The sequence below is a fragment of the Zeus faber genome, assembly GCF_960531495.2.
Source record: "Zeus faber genome assembly, chromosome: 14".
Classification (NCBI taxonomy): domain Eukaryota; kingdom Metazoa; phylum Chordata; class Actinopteri; order Zeiformes; family Zeidae; genus Zeus; species Zeus faber.
This window is the reverse complement of record NC_137200.1, coordinates 22,087,908-22,110,756: the sequence shown is the minus strand read 5'-3', so window position 1 is coordinate 22,110,756 and position 22,849 is coordinate 22,087,908. Positions and strand designations below refer to the sequence as shown.

General features: G+C 47.8%; 2 protein-coding genes across 2 annotated transcripts in view; one reads left to right on the top strand and one right to left on the bottom strand.

Annotated features, from left to right (window-relative positions):
* Positions 1 to 396: 396 nt before the first annotated feature.
* On the bottom strand, positions 397 to 18,816 carry map6a (microtubule-associated protein 6a; the record flags this gene model as incomplete). The annotated part of the gene is made up of 5 exons (XM_080013520.1): positions 397 to 544; positions 2,667 to 2,777; positions 7,117 to 7,346; positions 8,165 to 8,381; positions 18,161 to 18,816. 5 exons carry the CDS (start codon positions 18,814 to 18,816, stop codon positions 397 to 399), a joined length of 1,362 nt encoding a protein of 453 aa, XP_079869646.1.
* Positions 18,817 to 21,625: 2,809 nt separating this feature from the next.
* The window catches only part of mogat2 (monoacylglycerol O-acyltransferase 2), a gene marked incomplete at both ends in the record, with an annotated part of 12,800 nt that continues 11,576 nt past the window's right edge, over positions 21,626 to 22,849 (top strand). The window contains one exon of the mRNA XM_080013756.1: positions 21,626 to 21,719. Coding sequence (XP_079869882.1) covers positions 21,626 to 21,719 — 94 coding nt within the window. The remainder of the gene's footprint in view (positions 21,720 to 22,849) is intronic.

Genomic DNA, 22,849 nt, shown 5'->3' with positions numbered 1-22,849 from the left:
TTCACTGTAGTCCAACAGCAAACCCTACTACTGGCCACCAGCAAAACAGCAACATTTACACATTAAAGCAATTTGCAAGCTTATTTATTTACATCAGAACTGATTTAACATACAGTACAGTCATTGATAAACTCTAATATGAGCACTTTATGGCATGGTGTTGTATTTCTAACTTCACAGACATATTATTCTGGTGAGAAAAACAATAACAGCTTTGGGAATCAGGAAACCAAAATTAGCACCTTTTGCAACGCAATGCCTTGAGTTGACCAGAGAGCCAAAACATGCACTCTGTCCTACGGTGTTTGTGAAATAAATCGGCGACGTTCTTCAGTTCTTCATATTTGCAGGTTATTTATTTTCGGTAGGTACGCGTAGCTGCTTCCCGCTGGCTTCCTAGTCGCTAGGCTTGGCGTCCAGGGCGAAGCGGACCACCCCGGCGCTCCTGCCAGCCTCGGGCCTCACCACCAGAGGCTCTGATTCTCCTCCCACAGCGCCCGGGGGACGACGAGGACCGGGTCCGAGAACCTCGTCTTTAGCGTCTCTAGGGGGGCAGCACACAGTTAAGACAACCAGAAACAGGCGGGAGGAAAGCAGAAAGAGACACGGGAATGAGGCGTTTGAACAAAAAGACGCGAGGGATGGGCTTGCCATTTCCCAACCCAGGCCTCGATAAAGCGGTGTTTACCCATCGTTTATTACCTATGACGTTCATAAACAGGACCTCGCTGAGTGCTTCGGTCCGGAGAAATGTTCCACTCCGCTGCGGCCTCTCACTGTTCTTGAACGACAAAATCATTTAAATCTCCTTTTGGAAAACAGGAAACTGACATAGTCCCATGTGTCTTTGCGTATTTTTTTAAGCATGTTCTGAATTACAGTAATATCATAATTCTATTTCAAACTATTTTTTGTCAACGTCGCAGTACATCCAGAGCGTAACGTTGGAAGTACATTGTCAGTGAGAAGCGATGCGCCTGTTTCTAGTCTCTTACTTCTTGTTTCTGGTCCCTTACACAACCTGTTTCTTGCTTCATACATAAGCGCAGATGTAGCCAAAATAATCATGTGCAGAAGTTTAAAAGAGTCAATGAAAACCTGGCCATAGGACACATAGCCTGTCCGACATTATTGTGAGTATTCCTTTTTTCAATGAGGCTTAAACTGTTGCCAAATTGGACTGCATGGAAACACAGTGAGAGGCTGAAGCAGAGTTGTAAGTTTAATAGTAAACATTAGTCAATAGTGACGGATTCAGCGAGGTTGTGCTATGACGTTTAACATTTTAATAAGGCCCGGGTAAAGGCCTGGGGAAAATGGCGAACCTGTCCTTTAACCCTGAGGGCTTCTCCATGTGGAGGACTGGACATGATACTGGCTTGTCCAGTCAGTAACTACAAATAAGCTCCAATCCTTCTTCTGATCAATTCCCAACCATTCAGCGCAAACTACAGCAATCTGTGGGTGCAATGTGGATGCCGGGTGTTCTTTGGGTGGGAGCTTACGAGGCATTTCAAAATATTACAACTAGCCGCAATCACCATACAATTATCTCTTAATTAGTTTAGCTGCACAGGAAAGCATATTACTGAGAAGAAATTGCAAATGACATTATTTTTCTCCACCTTCATCCAAAGCGTACTCAAAAATCAAGTTTCTGCAGTGCAAATCCCAACCAACACGAGGTCGACATTCCAATCAGTGTCCCACAGAGAACACATTTCTAAAAATGCTCTGGTCAAAACGTATCTGGGTGAAAATGGACGGCTGTTGAAGGACGTATGGAGATGTTTATCCTGAGATGTCATTTGTTCCTGGGTAGGTAAAACAAGCCAGAAGAAAACGGTTAAGACAATAAATGCATGGTGATGAATTGATCCCTTTTCCCACCACAAAGAATCAAGGGATTTCTGATCTCGAATGATCTGGGTGAAGGATCTAAACAGTCCCATTCCTTTCATGCTGCCATGCAATGTGTTCTGCCCAGACCTTCTCCCTAATGGCCAAGGACACGAGGCCTCGTCCCGGCGGCACATGGAGGTTCATGGATGATCGGTGAGGGAACCGAGGCGGCCTTAGAGGAACCCCAAGGAACATTGCATGAAGAACGTGTGCGGCAGGCCTAGACCCCCCATCAAGCTAGTGTCCATATGGAAGAGAAACACTGTGCACGGTGGGGCCTCACTCCGGAGAACGTGGCGGTTTACCGTTCAACAACAAAAAACATTGTCATAGAAATTGTCCATTTCAAGGCCACCTCCAGCCAATTTCAACACTCCGGCAACCGCTGGTAGACAAAGCCGATTCTCACCAACACTACTGGCAGGCGTCAATGATGGAGATTGAATCATCTCGTCCAGCAATTTTCTAGAAAAAGATGAAGACTATCTGACTCCATCAATATGTTTTTACTCACTCTTTGCAATTAAAATTGGTTTGAGTGAAGCGACATTGCGACATTTCGACCGGATGTTTTGCTGCGGGGAGCGCCTTAGAAAACCGTGCAATACCTCAAAAATGGCAAGAATAAGAACACTGGAGGTGGCCTGTAAAGGAGTCAGAATCTCCATGAGCACGTAGCGTATGGATGGGGATGGCTGGTGTTTGTGACTCGTGGTCGGTGCGTTTTTTTTTCTTTTTCGGGCCGTAACGGTCGGAGTGGTTACCTGCGATTCGGAAGCGCACAGCCCCACAGGTGTTGCTTTAGAGTCTGCACCCAGCCAATGTCTCGGATTGGCTGGCAGAGCTGTATGTAGTGATGCTGTTTTAGTGTAACCCTTGAAATAAATGGATCAGAAGGTCACTCATTAGCGCACTGACAAAAAACACTGGACACAACATTTGCATCGCCCCATCCCACGTCAACCGGAGGCAAGTTCATTTCAAAAGCATTTGATAGGAGCGACCTTTTGCATTATTTGTGCATTTCTGAGGGCTCAAAAATAGCTTATATGCTATTCTGGAGTCGGATCCGCGTCATGCATGTTGCCCCGCGATTCGACTGAGTTCTCGGAATATATTCCGCTTGTTGATGCAAAAGCCAAATATATTCTTCAGGTCTCCTGTGACGGCAACGTGCATGCGCTGGGAGGGCCGCCGGGACACGCGCCCGAAGGTGGTGCAAAAATGAAAATTAAAAATGTAATAAAATAAATATCCTTTTATTTTAAACTCAAATTGAAACTGATTTGTTTTCCGGATTGTCGGCCTCGCAAAGACACTGGAGAAGGGGGCGGGGGGGGAGACACGCAAGACAGAGCCCTGCAACCGCTAAATGTCCACGTCTTCTGTATCCCTCAACAAAAAGCACCAGGAAGACACGGCTTTCATCCTTTTTTTTTTTTTTTTTGCATTTATTTGTGATATTTCATTTAAATATGAGCAAGCAGATCAAAAAACACAAACACGTCACAGTAAAATCGTATTATTCTGCCCAACACATCACTTTCTCGAACCGCGTCACCAGAGCTTTCTAGCGCGTTGCCCAGTATCGATGAGGGTAGCACCGGAGGTGTTGCGTGCTAAAGCGCCGCTAACAGACAGGAGCCCTCCCCGTGTGTCACATGATGAAGTCCCCCCCCCCCCCCCCCCCAAGTCGGCTCTCGGACCCTGGGCTCACGCTCGGTCCGGACACTTCGGCGGTCGTCACGGCGATCGGAAACACCGCGGAACATGGAGGACGATGAAGTGCGTTCGGCCACTCCAAGGCCCCGGTCACCCGCCGGAAACCGGCGACGTGCAAAACCCGGGATCTTTTTTGCCGCGTTCCATTGGGAGTCGGGGATTTGGAGCCGGTTAATGTGTTCCGTGGCGTCGTTCGTCACCGGTCAGGAAGACAAGGACGCCCGCAGTGAACGCGCGTTTGTTCGGCCAGCTGGTCAACTCCGCAAGCTGCAAAGCCTGGGCTGAGGTGACATTAAAATCACCGTTTCCGACTTGGAATCCCCACTTTAAAAAAGGCCGTTCCTCCGCACTTTTCCAAGTCGGAGGTTGGGTTTTTCCGAGTTCCGACCTCAACGCAACGTGGCATTTGCAAAGAAGGCGGACCCACGGCGCTAAAGCTATACACTTGGCGCGCGAGCTAGCTAGCTCACCGACGATAAACAGTAAAACAAGCATAAGGAAACAATATAACTTACCATTTACTCTCACGATAACAATTTATGCTGACAATTTATTTAAGGGCAGCGTAGAATTGTTGGGATTAAGAGGCTTTGACACGGCTAATATATGTTAGCTTGTTCCACTTTGGAGGGGTCCTGACGAAAAAACACCCGAAATCTGAAGAACTTTTTGCCAGGGCTCCAGTGGGCCGCCTCTTTAAAGGTCGACAGCGGCGTGAGCTGCTTTGCCTTTGGGTCGCTAGGGGTCAACTCTCCGTGGGAAACTCCACCGACTTGCGCCCGCTGCACAAACGCCGGTGTGCGACCGGGGGCCACCATGGAGGGAGGGACGCCCGATGGAGCCTGTTGGAGCCTGTTGGAGCCTGTTGGAGCCTGTTGGAGAACGCTGGAGGGCGGATGACCCGGGGTGGGGTGGGTGACCCGCGACGAGGCGGCGGGCTCCTCAACAACCTACATCGCGCCTCTAGTTTTGGCTCTAGTCGGAAAAAAAAACCAAAGTGCCGGTAAAAACAAGTCTCCACCCAAAAGCAGGAGCGCATCTCGGGCTGTGTCGCGCCTGAAACCAACCGGAGGGCCGCGCAGAGCTCAGCCGAGGAATATAAACACAGATACACGTGAGGGACTACGTTTTTAAATGTCGCCGTTAATTTGGAGGCGAAAAAAGTGAGAAGTTTAGAATATACATGATTTTCAACCCTTTTCCTCGCGGCGCCCCGCAAACAAGCAGCTAATACCCGACTGATTCATTCACTCCGGCCCACCCCCGTGTATGCAAAGATCGGCGACCACGTCGAGGTGATCGGACGAGGTCCAAAACAAACCCGCCCACAGTTGAAATAACATTTGCACAAGGTGAGTGAAGCCAAGAACAACGCAAACAACACCACTTTTTCCAGAGGCAGGCGTTCACACTTACCCGAGGCGGCGATGCGTTATCGCCACGGGGGTAGGGGGGGGGGTGGGTGATGTTAGCGCGAAAGGCTTTTCCCCTTGGCGGGAAACCAGCGATGTCACACAAAATAAAGCAACATCCCCTGAATTGAATGAGCGTCCGGGAAGGAATGGGCGAAGAGCGAGAAGACTGAACCGTCCACGTCGGGTCTGAAAAGAGACCAAATCACCCGATTTACGCGACAGGGGTGATGCTAATGCTAATGCTAACGCTAATGCTAAACATCATAACTTGGCCGCTACGTCGCATTTGATCGTTTCGAAAGTACGAGGGGGCGGCGCGGGGGATTTCCGGTAACATTGATGGCCGAGCGGAGGAGGTCTCCACACTGGCTTTTCACGAGCTGTTGCCGAGTCGGCTGCTGCGCCTCAGCTCTCGGCCGCCGATGCCGACGAGACGGCTGCCGAATCAAATCGTCACTTTATAGTTGAGCGACATCAGGGGAGGGATCGATCGGCCGACAGATTTCTAAACAGAGGAGGTGTGCCACGCCGGCTGGCAAGGGCCAAAAGTGGGTCGCCCCGGGGTGCGACCGGGCGGCCGTCGCCGTCGAGCCCCGGAGCGATAGCGGTGGTTCTAAGCAATGCGCACAGTATTTATTCTGCAACAGATTTGGAATTATGGCGGAGGGATAACCGTCGACCGATGCATTGAAACCACATGGATCGGCTCGGGGGGGGGGGGGGCGATGCTGAGCCTGATAAGGTGAAGCCCAGACGCTCATCTCACTGCGAAGGGAAAAGTTTGGTGGTTCTTGGCTTCCCTCTCCGCACCCCTCCGCGCAGCGGATGCAATGTTCAGTCCACAGAAAAAAAAAAATATATAATAATAATAAAAAATATAATAAAATACCCAAAACACTTGGTAACAAAGCGTTGGGGATGAATCCCCCTCAGACTGTGTCGGGTGGAAGCCGGGGGGGGGGTGGGACGCACAGCGCAGGCGGCGGGTCAAGCCGTGGAAGCCACGAAAAACAACAAAAAAAAAAAGCGCGTTTATCAAAGATTTTCAGCCAATCAGAGGCGAGGGTCTTTCTTTCTTTCCGACAACAACCACACGGGGGGGGGGGGGGAATCCCTGATAAACGGCGCCAAAGGTGACCCGTCGGGCCGATGGACGCCGGGAGGGGGCCCCCCCGTGCGACAGGACCCCTTCCGTCCATCCGTCCGTCGGCGTCGGCGGCCGTGGCGACCCCGGCGACCCCGGCTGATGAGGAGGCGGAGGAGGCGCGGGAGGGGAGGGGGGGTGGGCGCGGGGTGCAGCATGAGGAGGGAGGGGCGGTGGCATAGCGCGGCTAAATCCGGATGTTTGAGCACATTGAGCCGGAGAGGTAGTCGTACGGGGGGGGGGGGGGGAAGGTTTGAGAACAGAGAGGAGGACGAGCCCCAAATTCATTCTGCAGCCTCTGCGTTCTAAACCCTGCCTCCCAACGGAGGGGGAAAAAATGGAGGAAGTTAAAGACGAAGTAAAAGTAGAAGTAGAAGGAGTAAAAGTGGAAGTAAAAGTAAAAGTAGAAGTAGAAGAAGTAAAAGTAGAAGTAGAAGTAGAAGAAGAAGTAAAAGTGGAAGTAAAAGTAAAAGTGGAAGTAGAAGTAAAGTAGAAGAAGTAAAAGTAGAAGTAAAGTAGAAGTAAAAGTGAAAGTGAAAATAAAAGTAGAAGAAGTAAAAGTAGAAGTAAAAGTAGAAGAAGAAGTAAAAGTAGAAGTAAAGTAGAAGAAGTAAAAGTAAAAATAGGAGTAAACGTAGAAGTAGAAATAAAAGTAGAAGTAGAAGTAAAAGTATAAGTAAAAGTAGAAATAGAAGAAGTAAAAGTAGAAGAAAAAGTAAAAGTAGGAGTGGAAGTAGAAGAAGAAGAAGTAAAAGTATAAGTAAAAGTAGAAGTAGAAGAAGTAAAAGTAGAATTAAAAGTAAAAGAAGAAGAAGTAAAAGTAGAAGAAAAAGTAAAAGTCGGAGTGGAAGTAGAAGAAGAAGTAAAAGTAAAAGTATAAGTATTAGTAAAAGTAGAAGTAGAAGTAGAAGTAGTGCTAAATGATGTTTTTACTCTTTTGCCTCAGCCAGTTTGTTGTTCAGCTCTTTACTTTTCTCCTTTTCTCCTGCGGGGGCCAGCGGCTGCTTCTCCGGGCTCTGCTTCTTCTTCCTGGTCGCCCGCGCCGCCGCGCCCTGCTTGTCCGTCGTCGCCTTGCGCACCGCTTTGCCTTTGCCTCCCACCGCCGCAACGCCGGCGCCGCCGGCCCGCTTGGGTTTCGAGCGGGAGACGCCGTACCTGTCCACCTGCCAAATAAGTTAGTCAGGCTCTATCTGGAGAAAAGCCACGTGAAGCAGGGGAGTGGATGTCAGAAATTGTCACCAAAGGCTGGGCACCGCCGGGTTACAAAGCACTTAACCCTCGTGCCCGCTTCACACCGAATCCGTAATCACATCTGACGGTCGTCTCCTCCCCCCGCGGTGGCCGGGGGATGATCTGCGTCTGGCTTTTGCGTCACAACATTTCTCTGGGAAGATGGGAGAGCTCTTTTTTTTACGGTACAACAGCGAGTAGTTTGCTCAGCTGGACATTTACCATTTTTCCATAAAAGCCCCTTTACGTCCGTCCATTTACAGTCCTTGCCAAGCGCGAATAAATTCACTTAGTATATAAAAAGAAACGTATTGATAGTGAATATGGTGACATCCAACGTTAATAATAATTAACACAAATTAATTACGTCATTAATTACATTAATTACCAATTTTATACACATGACTTGTTCTCTTAGGTTTAAGCAGGGTTGCAATAAAACACTTGGCCGACGTGACTAACGGTGCTGGGCCGAAACTTGCCGCACGGGTTGGAATATTTGAACGCATCCCGGAGCCTCGATCGGAAAAGATTATCACAGAAGGGGTGGGGCTTACACACGGCGCAACACAGTTTTTCAAGTGCAGAATCCGACTCTCCTCGGGAATGAATGGACGTCCGCTTTAATCTTGTCGTCCGTCGCGTTCGGTGCGAAGCGGGCTCAACCCAAATAGCTTTATTCAGGCGAGGCCATGACCTTGAGATTAAAGTCGCTGAGATCAAATAACACATGTGGAAAAAGGTGTCTGACCTGCTTGGCGGGGTCGATGTAGGGCTCGCTGTACAGGCTGCGTATCCTCCTGCGCTCCAGCGCCTTGTTGTCGGCGGGCGGCTGCTTGGCCTGCTCCCCCCTGAAGGTGGCGCTGTAGCTGGTCTGCAGGTCGGTCTTGTCGTCCGGGGGCAGGTACTGCGACTTGGCCCGGATCATCTTAGCCGGCTTCACGTCCCGGTACGCCTTGAACTCAGTCCTGCGTGGGAGGACGGGGCGGAGACATCAGGCAGTCGGGCAATTGCCATGCCTTTACCAACGCTTAGAGGGCGCTATTTAGGTGAAATCACGATTTTACTTCCGTCCTTATTTAAGGCGACTGCTCTGCAAAGAACTAGAAGCTCTCAAAGTACGTGACAAAAGCTGTCAAAATGGAGGAAACTCTAAAGGGGTAGCATGTAAAAATGAGGACAATCATAAAATAATAATAATAATAATAATAATAATAATAATAATAATAATAATAATAATAATAATCATCATCTTCATCATCATCATCATCATCATCATCATAACCATCATAATAATAATAAATATAGCTGCAGGCAGAAATACACAGGGTCCCACTCAGTTGTATAAGGTATGTGTTACAGTTTTCCGAATTTCCGTAATGTCGTAATCAGACTACCCCGGTTCAGCTTGATTTCGACCCGATTTTGTTGTGGCCCAAATAAGCGTCTTTACTTCTATCGTGATCAAGGGTCGCCCCGAGTCCGCTGCGAGGTCGGGATGCAGAGACGCTGTTTTTTTTAACGTAGATTTTATGTTTTGGAAATAAATTATCTACACCGCGTTCCAAATTATTATGCAAATTGGATTAAAGTGTCATAAACATTACATTTTTTGTTTTTTAATTAAACTCATGGAGGGTGTTGTGTCTCATGGCTCGTTGGATCAATGAAATCAACCTCAGACACCTGTGATAATTAGTTTGCCAGGTGAGCCCAGTTAAAGGAAAACTACTTAAGAAGGACGCTCCACATAATTAAGCAGGCCACAGGTTTCAAGCAACATGGGAAAGAAAAAGGATCTCTGTGCTGCCGAAAAGCCTCAAATAGTGCAATGCCTTGGACAAGGTATGAAAACATTTGATATTTCACAAAAACCTAAGTGTGATCATCGTACTGTGAAGAGATTTGGGGCTGATTCAGAGCACAGACAGGTTGGTGCAGATAAAGGCATAATGAGGAAGGTTTCTGCCAAACAAATTCATGGGATTAAGAGAGCAGCTGCTAAAATGCCGTTACAAAGCAGCAAACAGGTATTTGAAGCTTCTGGTGCCTCTGAAGTCCCGCAAACCTCAAGGTGTAGGATCCTCCAGAGGCTTGCAGTTGTGCATAAAGCTACTATTGGGCCACCCCTAACCAACGCTCACAAGCAGAAACGGTTGCAGGGGGCCGTGAAATACATGAAGACTCATTCTCAAACAGTCTTACAGTTTACTGACAAGTGCCGTGCAACCAACCCTGGATGGTGCAGATGGGTGGAGTAGTGGATGGTTGGTGGATGGCCACCACGTCCCAACAAGGCTGCGACGTCAGCAAGGAGGTGGCAAAGTCATGTTTTGGGCCGGAATCATGGGGAGAGAGCTGGTAGGCCCCTTTACGGTCCCTGAAGGTGTGACCCTGAAGTGGTCTGACTGACCACTTTCTTCCATGGTACAAAAAGAAGAACCCTGCCTTCCGTAGCAAAATCATCTTCATGCCTGACAATGCACCATCTCATGCTGCAAAGAATACCTCTGTATCATTGGCTGCTATGGGCATAAAAGGAGAGAAACTCATGGTGTGGCCCCCATCCTCCCCGGACCTCAACCCTATTGAGAACCTTTGGAGCATCCCTCAAGCAAAAGATCTATGAGGGTGGAGGCAGTTTGCATCAAAACAGCAGCTCTGGGAGGCTCTTCTGACATCCTGCAAAGAAATTCAAGCAGAAACTCTCCAAAAACTCACAAGTTCAATGAATGAAAGAATTGTGAAGGTGATATCAAAGAAGGCTCCTGTGTTAACATGTAACTTGGCCTGTTAAGATGCTTTTGATTGAAATAGCTTTGGATTTCAGTAAACATGACCTCCTAATGCTGCACATTCAACAAATGACCATTTTCAGTTCTTTACAACCTATAAAATGTTTTGAAACTCTGTTGTGCATAATCATTTGGAACGGTGCATTTTGAGGTTTTATTTTTTAAATAAATACTTTTATCATTGGGAGGTTTTCAGGCATTCAGATTATACCCTAACGGTTGATGACTTGAAAATGAAACTGACTGTCATTTGCATCGACTATTTAGGAAAATCAGAGGAAAATATCATTTGCATAATAATTGGGAACGCGTTGTATGAAGACATGTTTAGTTTAAATGAACTATCATTTTTCACGTGGTTTTTTTTCCACGTGATCATTTCTGGTCTTCATGTGTTTGACCGTTCATCACCGTGGACTCACGTCCGGACCGATCAACGTGCACTTGCGTCACTGCATGTTGCTCTTCCGGCGCTCACTTTAAATATCCTTGAAGAGCGGCGTTTTAAGAATCACCGTCGTAATGATAACAATATCGACAACAACCATAATCAACACAACAAATAAATAAATAACAGACTAGTAATGCAGATGTGACATAACAGTCCTCTATCCTATTCTGTTTTCTATCTTTCTACCCGACTGGACCGAGGAGCCGTAATGCACCAGTTACACAACAATGTGCAAGGCCAAGGGCACCGATCGCTCACATGACACCGTGCGCGCGTGCGTGCGTGTGTGTGTGTGTGTGTGTGTGTGTGTGTGTGTGTGTGTGTGTGTGTGTGTGTAACTACATGCAGGGCACGACCATGACACGGCCCTAGCAGATCCAGGGTGTGTGAGGTCACCATTTGAAAAAAAGACTTGTCATTTTGACTTTTATTCCTGAAATGACTCAGTAAATATTATAAACGATACTTTATTGTTACGACATTACACGAGGTTGTCGGGTTATTTTTCACATTCCGCTGCGCCCCGTGGGCGGGGTTAGCGGGGGGGGGGGGGGTTGTTTTGGGTGTGAAGGGAGGAGGCAGGATGGATGGAGCACTGCCAGGGTACGACACTCACGCACGCACAAACACACACACACACACACACACACACACACACACACACACTCATGCTGAATGTCTAACACTGTTCAACACTGTGTAGATTATATTGTTTTTGATGACAGTTTATAACCACGTTACACACTGCGTACAAATGTACCATGTATTTATATCATTTATACAGACATGCACATTTCCTGCTTTTACACAAGGTTTACTTGTTTATTTTTTGGTTTATTTCCTTTTTGTTTGTTAATTGTTCACATTATTTGTTCATTGCACATTTTTTGGGGTTTAATGTCCAATTTTTCTTTCCATTTATCTTTTCCATTTTTGTGGCTCCAGCGCTCAGGGCTGTTGTTTTTGCTCAGGTTTTTATTATTATTAATCTCCTTGGTGTTTTTCAGGATAAAAGCATCTGAAACACGGCAGCGGCAGCGCGCGCAGACAGAGCCTAATGGCCTCGGCCTGAGCCTAAACTAATGGTTACCATTTAGTTTACTGGAAACCAGCTGGAGCCAGGCCTAGCTTTACTGGCAAGTTTGAGGTCTATCGCCGCATTTCTCCGTTTTGCCGACGGTGTTGACTGGGAATTCAATGGGGAAAGAAACCGGTCATTCTGCCCGCCCGCTGAAGCGGCCACCGTTCAGCGTTTAGCGTATTCGCAAGGTTCCAATGCTCGCCGCGGCGCTAAGCGGATCTCGGTGGCCTTTACATAACTCGCCGAGTCTGAAATCATAACTCATTCTCCATGTGAATCAGCTGTAATCAGATCCGAAAGCCAATCAGATAACACCCCGTTACGTAAGGTTGGAGCGGGCAGCTCTTTAGCTGATGCAGCGCGGCGGGGATTAGGGCCGGGCGCAATATCTCGGATGCGTTATCTGGTGTCGTTCAGCCCCTTTGTAGTTTCAGCGGGCGACCAAAAAAAAGCGGAGCGCGAGGGTCATTTCGGGTTGTTCCGCCGCCATCCGAGCAGGCGGAGCGGGGGGCTGGGGGAGTTTCCCGTCGGTCGGCGACCGCGCTGCCCCGAGGCGGCGTAGCCTCTGCAAGCCCGAGGGAGTGTGCCGCCGCCCCGCAAAGAACTTTTCAGCCGAAACGGCATTGACGTCGTCAAAATGTCACTTCTGTCATCGTCGTCGTCATTCCAGCCCAAAAGAAAAGCTTCCGCTGTGGGGGAGGAGTTGAGGGAACCCTGTTGCGCCGAGAGTTTGACTGAAGTCGAAAAACGTCCCCTCGTCGCGACGTCAATGGCCCTTTCAGTCGGCTGAGCGCGGCAATTATCGCGTCGCGTCTCCTGCGAGGCTGCTGTCGCTGCTTCATTCCCGTCGCTGTCATCCCTCCCTCCACCCCCAGAGGATGAAAAGCAGATTTAATATCGGGGATGGGCGAAAAGAAACAAAGCCACAGCCGGTGGAGCCTTTGTGGTGAAGGGACTCGTGTAATAAAAGGTGTTTCCAAGGGTTTTTTGGGGGAGATTTTCTTTCCTCGTCCGTCTTCGCTCCCAGATCCGGACGAGAAGATCGACACCAATTTCATCCCTGTGCGTGCAGTACCGAGCCAGCGACGGGCTGCGCGCTAACTGCGTTAGCTCAACGCATGGCTGCGGATGGGATCAGCTCGCCTAGCTCCTGTGAAATCAGAGAAATACGCCTTCCAGCATCTCATGCTGACTGTGTTTGCCCAATTCATGGCTGCAGAGGGGATCAACTTGCGGTGAAATTAGTGGAAATACACCTTCAAGCATGTCAAAGCGGACTTATTTAAACAATAGATCTTGTCTTGATCTACTTTTAGAACCATTTTTAACCATTGTTGAGTTGGGGGTTGCCGGGTATGAACTGCAATGCGTCACCCGGGTGACTGAACTGGCAACCCTACAGCACCTGGATACGTTCTGCTCTTTTGGGGAAGGAAACCTAAACAGGTCTTCACTTCCAACTCAAAGCTACAAACCAGGACTGGGACCTTATCAGGGTCTGTCCTGCGAAATCTGCTGTTCACACACACATCCAGGAAGCATCCAAACCGAGGAGATTGATGATGACATGTTGTTGAAGAAAAGCAATAATAGTAACAGCAATAATTTTCATCAAAGAATACAGTGAGAACCATGAAGAGACTTAAAAGATGATCAATGAATCAATGATCAATCAAGAGGTCAATGGCACATTGGGATATTATTCCAAATGAAAAGCCTGCAGCATAATTTGAAAGCGCTCGAAAAAATATAAAAAGTTCATTTGACTTCTTAGATGGTGGATGATGTTCCAGCAGCCCCATACGGTTGTATTAGGGGTCCTGTCCGCGGGGCTGGAACCCTATTATTTTTGATTAGATTTTTATTATTATTTTTCTCCTTGGCATTTTTTGGGCTAAAATTATCTTGTGCACGGCAACCGCCAAATTCCCGGACATGGTTAAGGTCTCGTTGGAGCCGGGTAGTTTCAGGTATCTTGTCGTTCAAGTTTGATCCACATCCACCCACATTTGGAGCAGGAATCAAGTGAAAAACCGTTGCAAATTCACCAGAAATCGCAGAACGTTGGCGTATCGTGATCCGTTTGCGGCGCGGGGCACTTTGTGACATCGTCATCCAATTTATTTGCAGGTTGCGTCCCTGGGGCTGACATCGAGGTGTGGACCGTAGACTCCATTGGTGTGTAGTGGTTGCTTCGCACAGGACTGGTGGTTTGCTGGTTCGCTGATTGGAGGCGACAGACAGCCAGAGCTGACGCTGCTGTTCAGTGGAAACTCGGAAAACTTGTAACTCGTTTTAGTAGTAATGCTGATGTAAAGACGGGCGACCGCACAAACTGACGCTGCATTCCATGGTAACTCGAAAATATGTAATCTGTGTCGATACAAAGTGGTGTGTTTTACGGGAATTCGGAAAACTGTAATTTGTATCACACACGGATAACCTGGACCCGGTGTATTGCTGCCTACAGCTATATTTAGGAATCCAGCCCGCAGCCCCCTATTGTTTTTGCACTGCATTTTTATTTCTGCATTTTTCGTGCCAAAAGTATCTGAAACAAGAAATACTGCAGTACGCAGAGGCATGGTTGAGGTCTCGTTAGAACCAGGACGTTTAAGCTTGTCGCTCGAGTTTGATCAATATCGATCTAGATTTGGAGCAGAAATTAGTGAAAAACTGTCGTGATTTCATCACTTTCAGGGGCGGCCGCCTCTGTGACATTATCATCCAAAGTTATATCAGTCCAAGCTTCGTCTTTTGGAAGTCATTTCCTTCCAGCCACGATTACGAGGGTGAAGAAGGGTTATTTACCTTTGTGCGGGACTTTGTGCGCTGCATCATACTTTTTGCGTTCCATTATATTGCTTTCCACTCTTTTGTTTATATTCAGGACACGTCCTAATACATGGAGTATCAGCGCAAAAAAGGTCACCATTGCCAGAGATATGGACTCGACTCGAATCACTGTTTTGATAACTTGCAGCTTGGAAGAGAATTGGAAGTTAAAGACTCATGACTCGACTTCACTTGAGACATGATGACTCGATGACTCGTTTGTGTTCACTTTCATTCAGTGAAACCTTGAACTGAGACATGATCGGCAAAAAAAAAAAAAAAAAAAAAGTGTTTTGGTTGGGCTCCAGAGTTCATGTGTGAAAGCAGCTCTGGGACAGACAGCCCGGGCTGCGTTTAAACGAAACTTGGAAAACTGTCACTCGTGCTGCGTTTTTCAAAACCAAGGAAACTATAATGCTTCAAAGAAGCTGTTTTCGCACCGCAGGAGGTTCTAAGAACCACTGGAGAACCCGACCTTTTCTTTTGGGTAGGCACTGCGTCATCCAGGAACGGTCCTAATTCTTAAAATACCGTTCTTCACGAAAAGAGGGGTGGGAGCCCTATTGTTTTCGTTAATGAAAAACCGACTTCAGTGGTGTGTGGATGTTATGGATCTGCCGCACTCACAGATCAGATGAATAAAATGTGTATTCGGGGGAGTCCTGACATGCCGTCGTTCAAGTTTGATCCAGATCGGTCCATTGTTGTGGAATCATTTTGTAAAAAAACACATTTTTTTATCATTAGTGCAACGCGCGCGCATGCACAAATGACGGCGCGCACAGGTCACGTGATGGCGCTGCAGTCTGGTGACTGGCCAACAATCGGGACTTCGCCAAGATGGCGGCACGTACGCATGTGACTGGCGTCGGAACTTTACGGATGTCACGGAGCCGACGAACCCACGGACATGGCATCGTTCAAGTTTCATCCAGATCAGTTTATTAATGTGGAAGGAGCTTGAGATCGACAATCGCAACCACGCCAAGATGGCGCCCAGCACAGCGCGCAGGCGCAAGTTAAGTACACAAATCACGTGACGGATAAAGTCCCGATTTTACTTTAAATAAAGGAATATAAGATATGAACTCTTAACCATGCGAAGTTACGAAGTGACAGGTATTATTTTATTACTATTTACATTTATTATGTTTAACATTTTTAAGTTAAAGTATTACCAGAGGACAATCGGATTAAACAAAGCGCAGCATATTTAGCGTAAATAAATACGCTTCCGAGGACGACTGACACGCGCCAGAGTAAGTTCTAAAAACAAAAAAACAATAACATCACTGTCAGAACTTAGCGACGCCGTTAGTTGCGGCGTAGGAAACCCACCCACAGCTGCAAACACTGCCCCATCATAGAACTGCACTGTAACCAGGCCGGAAAAAATGAACTTCTGTAGACACAAAACACACAGGAACAGAACGTCAAGGCACAACCGTCCATTGAACTCTAACGAAGGGACGACTACCCTGGACCCCACGTATTGCTGCCTGCAGCTATATTCATTGTTGTTGTTGTTATTTTATTTCAAGCTTTCTTTCGCTGTTCAATGGAAACATTTTTAAAGCGCAGCGTTTAAAACTCACTTTACAAACCCTGGTCCCTCAAGTGTAGGTGTGTGTGTGTGTGTCTGTGTCTGTGTGTGTGTGTGTGTGTGTGTGTGTGTCTGTGTGTGTGTGTGTGTCTGTGTGTGTGTGTGTGTGTGTGTGTGTGTGTGTGTGTGTGTGTGTGTGTGTGTGTGTGTGTGTGTGCATGAAGTGCTGCTGTACTATTAACCCTCCCATGACCGGCTCTGAGCAGGACAACATTGTTCTTGCTGTGGCCTTTCTGGTGCCAGTCTACTCTTTCGCAATAGAACCGCGGCAGCAGAACGCTGAATAGGTGGAAGTGAATTTCAGCAATTTGAAATACTGATGAAATAATTTTGTAAATAATTTGAAATTATTTTATAATTACAAAGAAAAATGAAGAGTTACTCCACTCCGCCAAAAAGTTTTTGAACTGGATTGAGTTTTTATGACTTTTCACACAACAGAACAGGTTTTTCAGAATTGTTAACTAAATTTATTAATTCAAATTATTATTGATTTTTAGGTTTTTATATTGCCAAATCGATCTTGTTTATTTATTTATTTATTTATTTATTTATTTGGGTTTATGGTATATTGCACTTTTTTATATTTGTTAGTTGATTTGATGTTTATTGCATATTGCCAATTCTATCTATCTATCTATCTATCTATCTATCTATCTATCTATCTATCTATCTATCTATCTATCTGTCTGTCTGTCTGTCTGTCTGTCTGTCTGTCTGTCTGTCTGTCTGTCTGTCTGTCTGTCTTTCTACCTACCTACCTATCTACCTATCTATCTATCTATCTATCTCTGTCTCTCTCTATCTGTCTCTCTATCTTACTGTAAATACTTGCTTTATGAGCATTTCTGTGACTTCTCCTGTAAGGGGTGAAGGGTTCGGGGTCAATATCCACATTGTTCTGTCCTCACAAAGAAACCAGTCACGTCACAAAGTCACACTCTGTGCTGCACGTCCACAAGATGGGCAGATGGATGAATGGATGGATGGATGGATGGATGGATGGACAGATGGATGGATGGATGCACAGATGGATGGATGGATGAATGGGTGGCTGGACGGACGGACGGATGGATGGGAGGATGACTTCGGGGGAAGAGCTGCAGGGCACCAGACTGGTCTTCATTACTCATATTATAGTAATTAACACTATTAAAAGCGTGTTGTTCCTTTAAATTCCATCTTTTGAACGATTCCATGGTCTCACCATATTTTAGACGGGGGTTTGGTGTAGAATAACATGCTAGATAAGAAGATGAGTTAAGGTAAGATGACGTGGCTTCGTATAATTCAGGCGTTGACAGAACAGTGCAAGTCACAACGGGGCACGTGTCAACTACAGCTGCCTGACAAACCACCAAAATGAATTTAAAAATATTTTCAAATAAGTGATGAAATTATTTTGAAATAACTGTTGCAATAAATGTATCAATATTTAGATTTTCTTATAATTGAATTATGAAATAATTTTCTCAACTATTTTAAATAACTTTCTCAATTATTTCACACACTACTTTACTCCATGATTCGTAAAATATATAAATATATTTTGCAATAATTTAAAATAGATTCTGAAATAATCTCCTTATCATTTTGAATATATAACTGGGAATATAATTTTAAAACATTTTGAATTGAATTGATTTGATTGATTTGAAATAAGTTTGAAATTACTGATCAAATTCTTTTCGCAATACTTTTAAATAATTTCTCAATGATTTTACGTTTTTTTAAGAAATAATTTTGAATGATTTCGGAATAAATTCTGAAAAATAATTTAAAATAATTTAGAAATAATTGATAAAATAATGTTCTCGATAATTTAGAAATAATTGATGGAATCGTTTTGAAGTATTTTGAAATTGTTTAAAACCAATTTTGAAATAATTTCCTTGATAATTATGAAATAATGAAAAAAAAAAAATAGATGTTGAAACATTGAAGGAATTGACCAATGGAGGTGGTGGAGGTGGCGGACTGACCTGTAGGAGCTCCCCGCCGTCACCTCCTCCTTGATCTGTCTGTTCAGAGCGTCCACCGCCCTCCCTCTGCCCTCCACCGGCTCCACCTTCAGCACCACCTTCCTCTCCCCATCCGCCGCCCCCGCCGCCGCCGCCTTCCGGGGCCGGTGCCTCCTCTCGCCCGTGTGCTTCTCCGGCACCTTGTCGGCCACGGCGCCCTTCTCCTCCCCGCCGCCGGGGATCCAGGGGTGGTCGCTCCTCTTGGGCAGGGGCCAGGGCTTGAAGTCCTTCTGGTACTGGGTCTCGGTGTCGAACGGGGTCTCCGGGCCGTGGTACTCGTTCTTGGGCTTGCAGCTCGGCTCGGGTCGGACCCTCCACGGCTGGAAGTCCTGGCGCATCACGGAGCTGCATACCCGCTCCTCCGACACGCTCCTGCGGGGCGGCTGCGTCTCTACGGCGACGCGGTCCTGAGGATGCTGCTGCTGCTGCTGCTGCTGCTTGGGCCTGTGGTGGTGGTGCTGATGCTGCTGCTGGAGCGGAGGCTGCAGCTGGACCTGCTGCAGCTCCGACACGTCCGTGTACTTGGTGAAGACCAGGGGCACCGCGATGTCCGCCTTGTCCAGCTGGCTCCAGAAGCGAGCCATGCAGCACGCCCGGGTGATGCAGGGCCACGCCATGACCGCGGAGCGGCGGGGTCCACCTCCACCCAAGAGAGAGGAGAAAAAAAAAAAAAAAAAAAAAAAAGCCAAAACAAATCCGATCTGCGGAGGGGGGAGGATGGAGGACGGAGGATCGGCAAAACGACCCCGGTGGTTGGGGGTTAGGGTGGGGCGGAGCGTCCGGATGCCCTCACAATAACAAGCCGCTTAATACATCCATTACTAAATCCAATAATAATAATACACTAGATTTCCAGTGTTTGGAATGAAATCGGTGTGACCGGGGTCGGCTGGTTCCCTCTCTGGTCCCCTGCAGCACCGCACTGTGCGGGGCGATGCGGGAGGGAGGGGTGGCGGTGGCGGTGGGGGTGGGGGTGGGGGTGGGGTGGAGGAGCAGCCCCGCCCGCGCAGCGTCTGGACCAGGAGGAGACAGGAGCCTGCACACCGCGCACGCGTGCTGCGGCGGGGGGGGGGGGGGGGGTGGAGTGGTAGATCGCTTCACCTGGATGAGCCTCGTCTCCTACCTTTCTAACCTGAACCTGCCTTTAAATAAATAACAATAATAAAAATCAAATAAAATGAAATAAAATAAAAAAAAAATGAGCAGTGGGCAAAGATGTGTAAAATGTAGGATTTTTTTTTTTTTTTTTAATAAATTGAAAGGATTTATCAGAGGTAAAGGAGCAAATAAAACATCGAATCATTTAATAAACAACAACATACAAAATTGTGTTTTTTTCCAACCTCATCACATCTCTTTCCTCATTGTGTGTGGGGGGTGGTCGCCACTTCAAGATTGTAAAACTGAAATGCTGGGGTGGGGTGGGGGGGGGGGGGGGGGTATTAAAACATTACTGAAATATTAGGAACCGACTGTCCCAACTCAATGAGCTACACCAGCTCTGTGAATTGAGTTTACAACGTTGGATTGTTGTTGTTGTTTTGTGTGTGTGCGTGTGTTTTGTTCCGTTACAGCACCAGTGGCGACGCGCTCGCTGTCCTGAACAAACACGCTACAGCAGCGTCTCCTGCTGGACATCCACACACATGACGGAGGATGGAGGGCTGGCGGCTGGGTGGCGGAGGTCTGGAGGATGGAGGTCGGACGACAGAGAGCTGGAGGGTAGAGGTCTAGAGGTATGGAGTTCTGATGATGGAGGGCTGGGTGATAAAGGGGTGGAGTGCTGGAGGTCTGATGACAGGGGGCTGGAGGGTGGAGGTCAAGAGGTCTGAAGTTCTGATGATGGAGGGCTTGATGATGAAGTTGGTGGAGTACTGGAGGTCTGATGATGGAGGGCTGGAGGATGGATGATGGAGGGTGGAGTGCTGGAGGTCTGATGGTGGAAGGCTGGAGGGTGGAGGTCTAGAGCTCTCGAGGACTGATGATGGAGGGCTGGTGGATGGAGGCTGGATGATGGAGGGGTGGAGTGCTGGAGGTCTGATGATGGAGGACTGGAGGATGGAGGGATGGAGTGCTGGAGGTCAGATGATGGATGGCTGGAGGCTGAATAATAAAGGGGTGGAGTGCTGGAGGTCTGATGATGGAGGGCTGGAGGATGGAGGTTGGATGATAGAGGGCTGGAGGGTGGAGTGCTGGAGCTCTGATGATGGTGGACTGCAGGATGGGGGCTGGATGATGGAGGGATGTATTGCTGGAGGTCTGATGATGGCAGCTGGAGGGCGAAGGTCTGGAGTCTGGAGGTCTGGTGATGGAGCCTGATGATGGAGGGCTGGAGGTCTGATGGTGGAGGGCTGAAGAATGGAAGCTGGATGATGGAGGGTTGGAGAGCTGGATGTCTGATGATGGTGGCTAGAGGGTGGAGGTCTGGAGGCTGGAGTCTGGAGATCTTGTGATGGAGGCTTGATGGTGGAGTGCTGGAGTTTGCGGGGTATCGGCTGGAGGGCTCTAGGGTGGAGGCTGGATAATGGAGGGCTGGGGTTTGCAGGGTAGCGGCTGGAGGGCTATAGGGTGAAGGCTGGCTGATGGAGGGGTGGAGGGTGGAGGTCTGGAGGCCTGATGATGGGGACTGGAGGGTGGAGGATGGATGATAGAGGGCTGGGGCGGAAGGGTGGAGGTCTGATGGTGGAGGGCTGAAGGGTGGAGGTCTAGAGGTCTGGACGACTGATGATGGAAGCTGATTGGTGAAGGTCTGGAGGTCTGATGATGGAGGCTGGATGATGGACGGCTGGAGGTCTGATGACGGAGGTCTAATGAGGGAGGCCGGATGATGGGGGTCTGGAGGTCTGATGATGGAGGATGAAGGGCTGGACGGTAGAAGTCTGGGTGGCTGGAGGTCTGATGACGGAGGTCTAACGGCGGAGGGTAGCGTCTGGAGGGCTATAGGGTGGAGGCTAGCTGATGCAGAGGCGGCGGGTGGAGGTCTGGCGGCCTGGCCAGGCCATGGACTGTATGTAACCAAGGGTGAACCCTGACCCTGATATGAACAGGTTATAATGAAGGTGTTTACACATTATTGCTGTAGTATTGTGTATCGTATCATGTTATTAGACTCATTATCATAAATCCTTGAGGTGTTCGGACTGTTCAGCCCGTTTCACAGTCGGGGCCAAAGGTCTGATGGGGCTGATAAGGCATCGGTTCAGATCAAAAACCCGGCGTTGTGCCACAGGAAAAAGGACTGGATCGAGGCGGTCATCCGGAGAAGGAAAAGGAAAAATAAAGGAAGAGACTTTGGACCCTTTCCCCTCTCCTTGTTCTTCTTTCTCTCTCTCTCTCTCTCTCTCTCTCTCTCTCTCTCTCTCTCTCTCTCTGCGGCTGCAACCGCCCGGCTCCCTCGTTTCTCTTCTCGTTCCGCGGTGGGAAAACATGAGGATCGAGTTTGCGCCGCGGGACGTTCCGCTCTCCAGGAGGCTGCAGACGGCCGCCGTGCTGCAGTGGGTCTTCTCCTTCCTGGGCCTCGGTGAGTGTGCGGGCGGGCCTGGGAGCCGCCAGGCTCTCGAGGCCGCTCTGTTCGGCCCTTCCTATGAAGCGGCGCTTTGGCCCTTGGAATATCCGTGTGAAGGTTACCGGTGAACTGTATAGGGTTGATTCATGTGAGGAATGCACATGAACCGAAACAAGCATTACTACGCAGAAGCAGTGTGTATGAGAAACCTCGGCAAATATAGAATGTTTATTGTTTATTTAAATGCTTTTTAGGCTGTTAATATTATTTTAAAGGGTGCCTGTTATGCTCCCTTTCAACAAATTAAGGTCCCCAAAACCAATTTTGTAATTCTTTTGCTGAAAATACCACTCTAACATAGCTCCACACCATTCTTTTCCGTCCTGACGGGCTGTTTCAGCGGGGTGGAGCCACCCTCCTGAGGCCCCTGGTCCTGTGAGCCAGTGGGGTTTGAGCTTTACTTCCGAGTTCCGTTGTCTTGAGTCTGTAAACTCTCACCGCTTTCACCTGATCATTCCTCCAAAATCCGTTTCTGAACAGAAATAAGCGATCCAGTTTCTGAATCTTTACTCGTATTAGAGCTACGAGGCCTCATTTAAAAGTTTGTTCTGGGTTTCCATGAGACAAGGGCACTGCTGCACCGCAGAGAGTAGAATAAAATAAAATAAAATAAAATAAAAATTGTAAAAAAATATCTAAAAAATAAAGTAAATACATCTACAATAAAAACACATTGTTTTTATTGGTTTTGTTTGGGGCAAAGCACAGCGGATCATGCACCGCAGCCTACAGCCTATGTACCGCATCCTTCTTTTTTTAGAAAGAACACACAGCGGAATTATTTTTTAAATCCTTGCATGTCCATCGTCTGCAGTTTCTTCCCAGACAGTTGGTATTAATGCCTCCTTCTTTTTAAAGATTTGTGCTGGTCTGTGAGCCAACAGAGCGGCTCCTATTACTTAAGGGGGCGGCGCTTATTATTCTCCCGCTGCGGGCGGAGCTCCTCAGGTGGAGGGCGGTTCCAATTCCACTGAAGCCCCGCTCGACGTAGGAAGGGGCTGCAAATCTGAAGGGCTCGTTTCACCGCATGGACCACCAGTTCGCCATCAGGGACCCAAATTGCATGTGCACAAGCACTGAAAAAG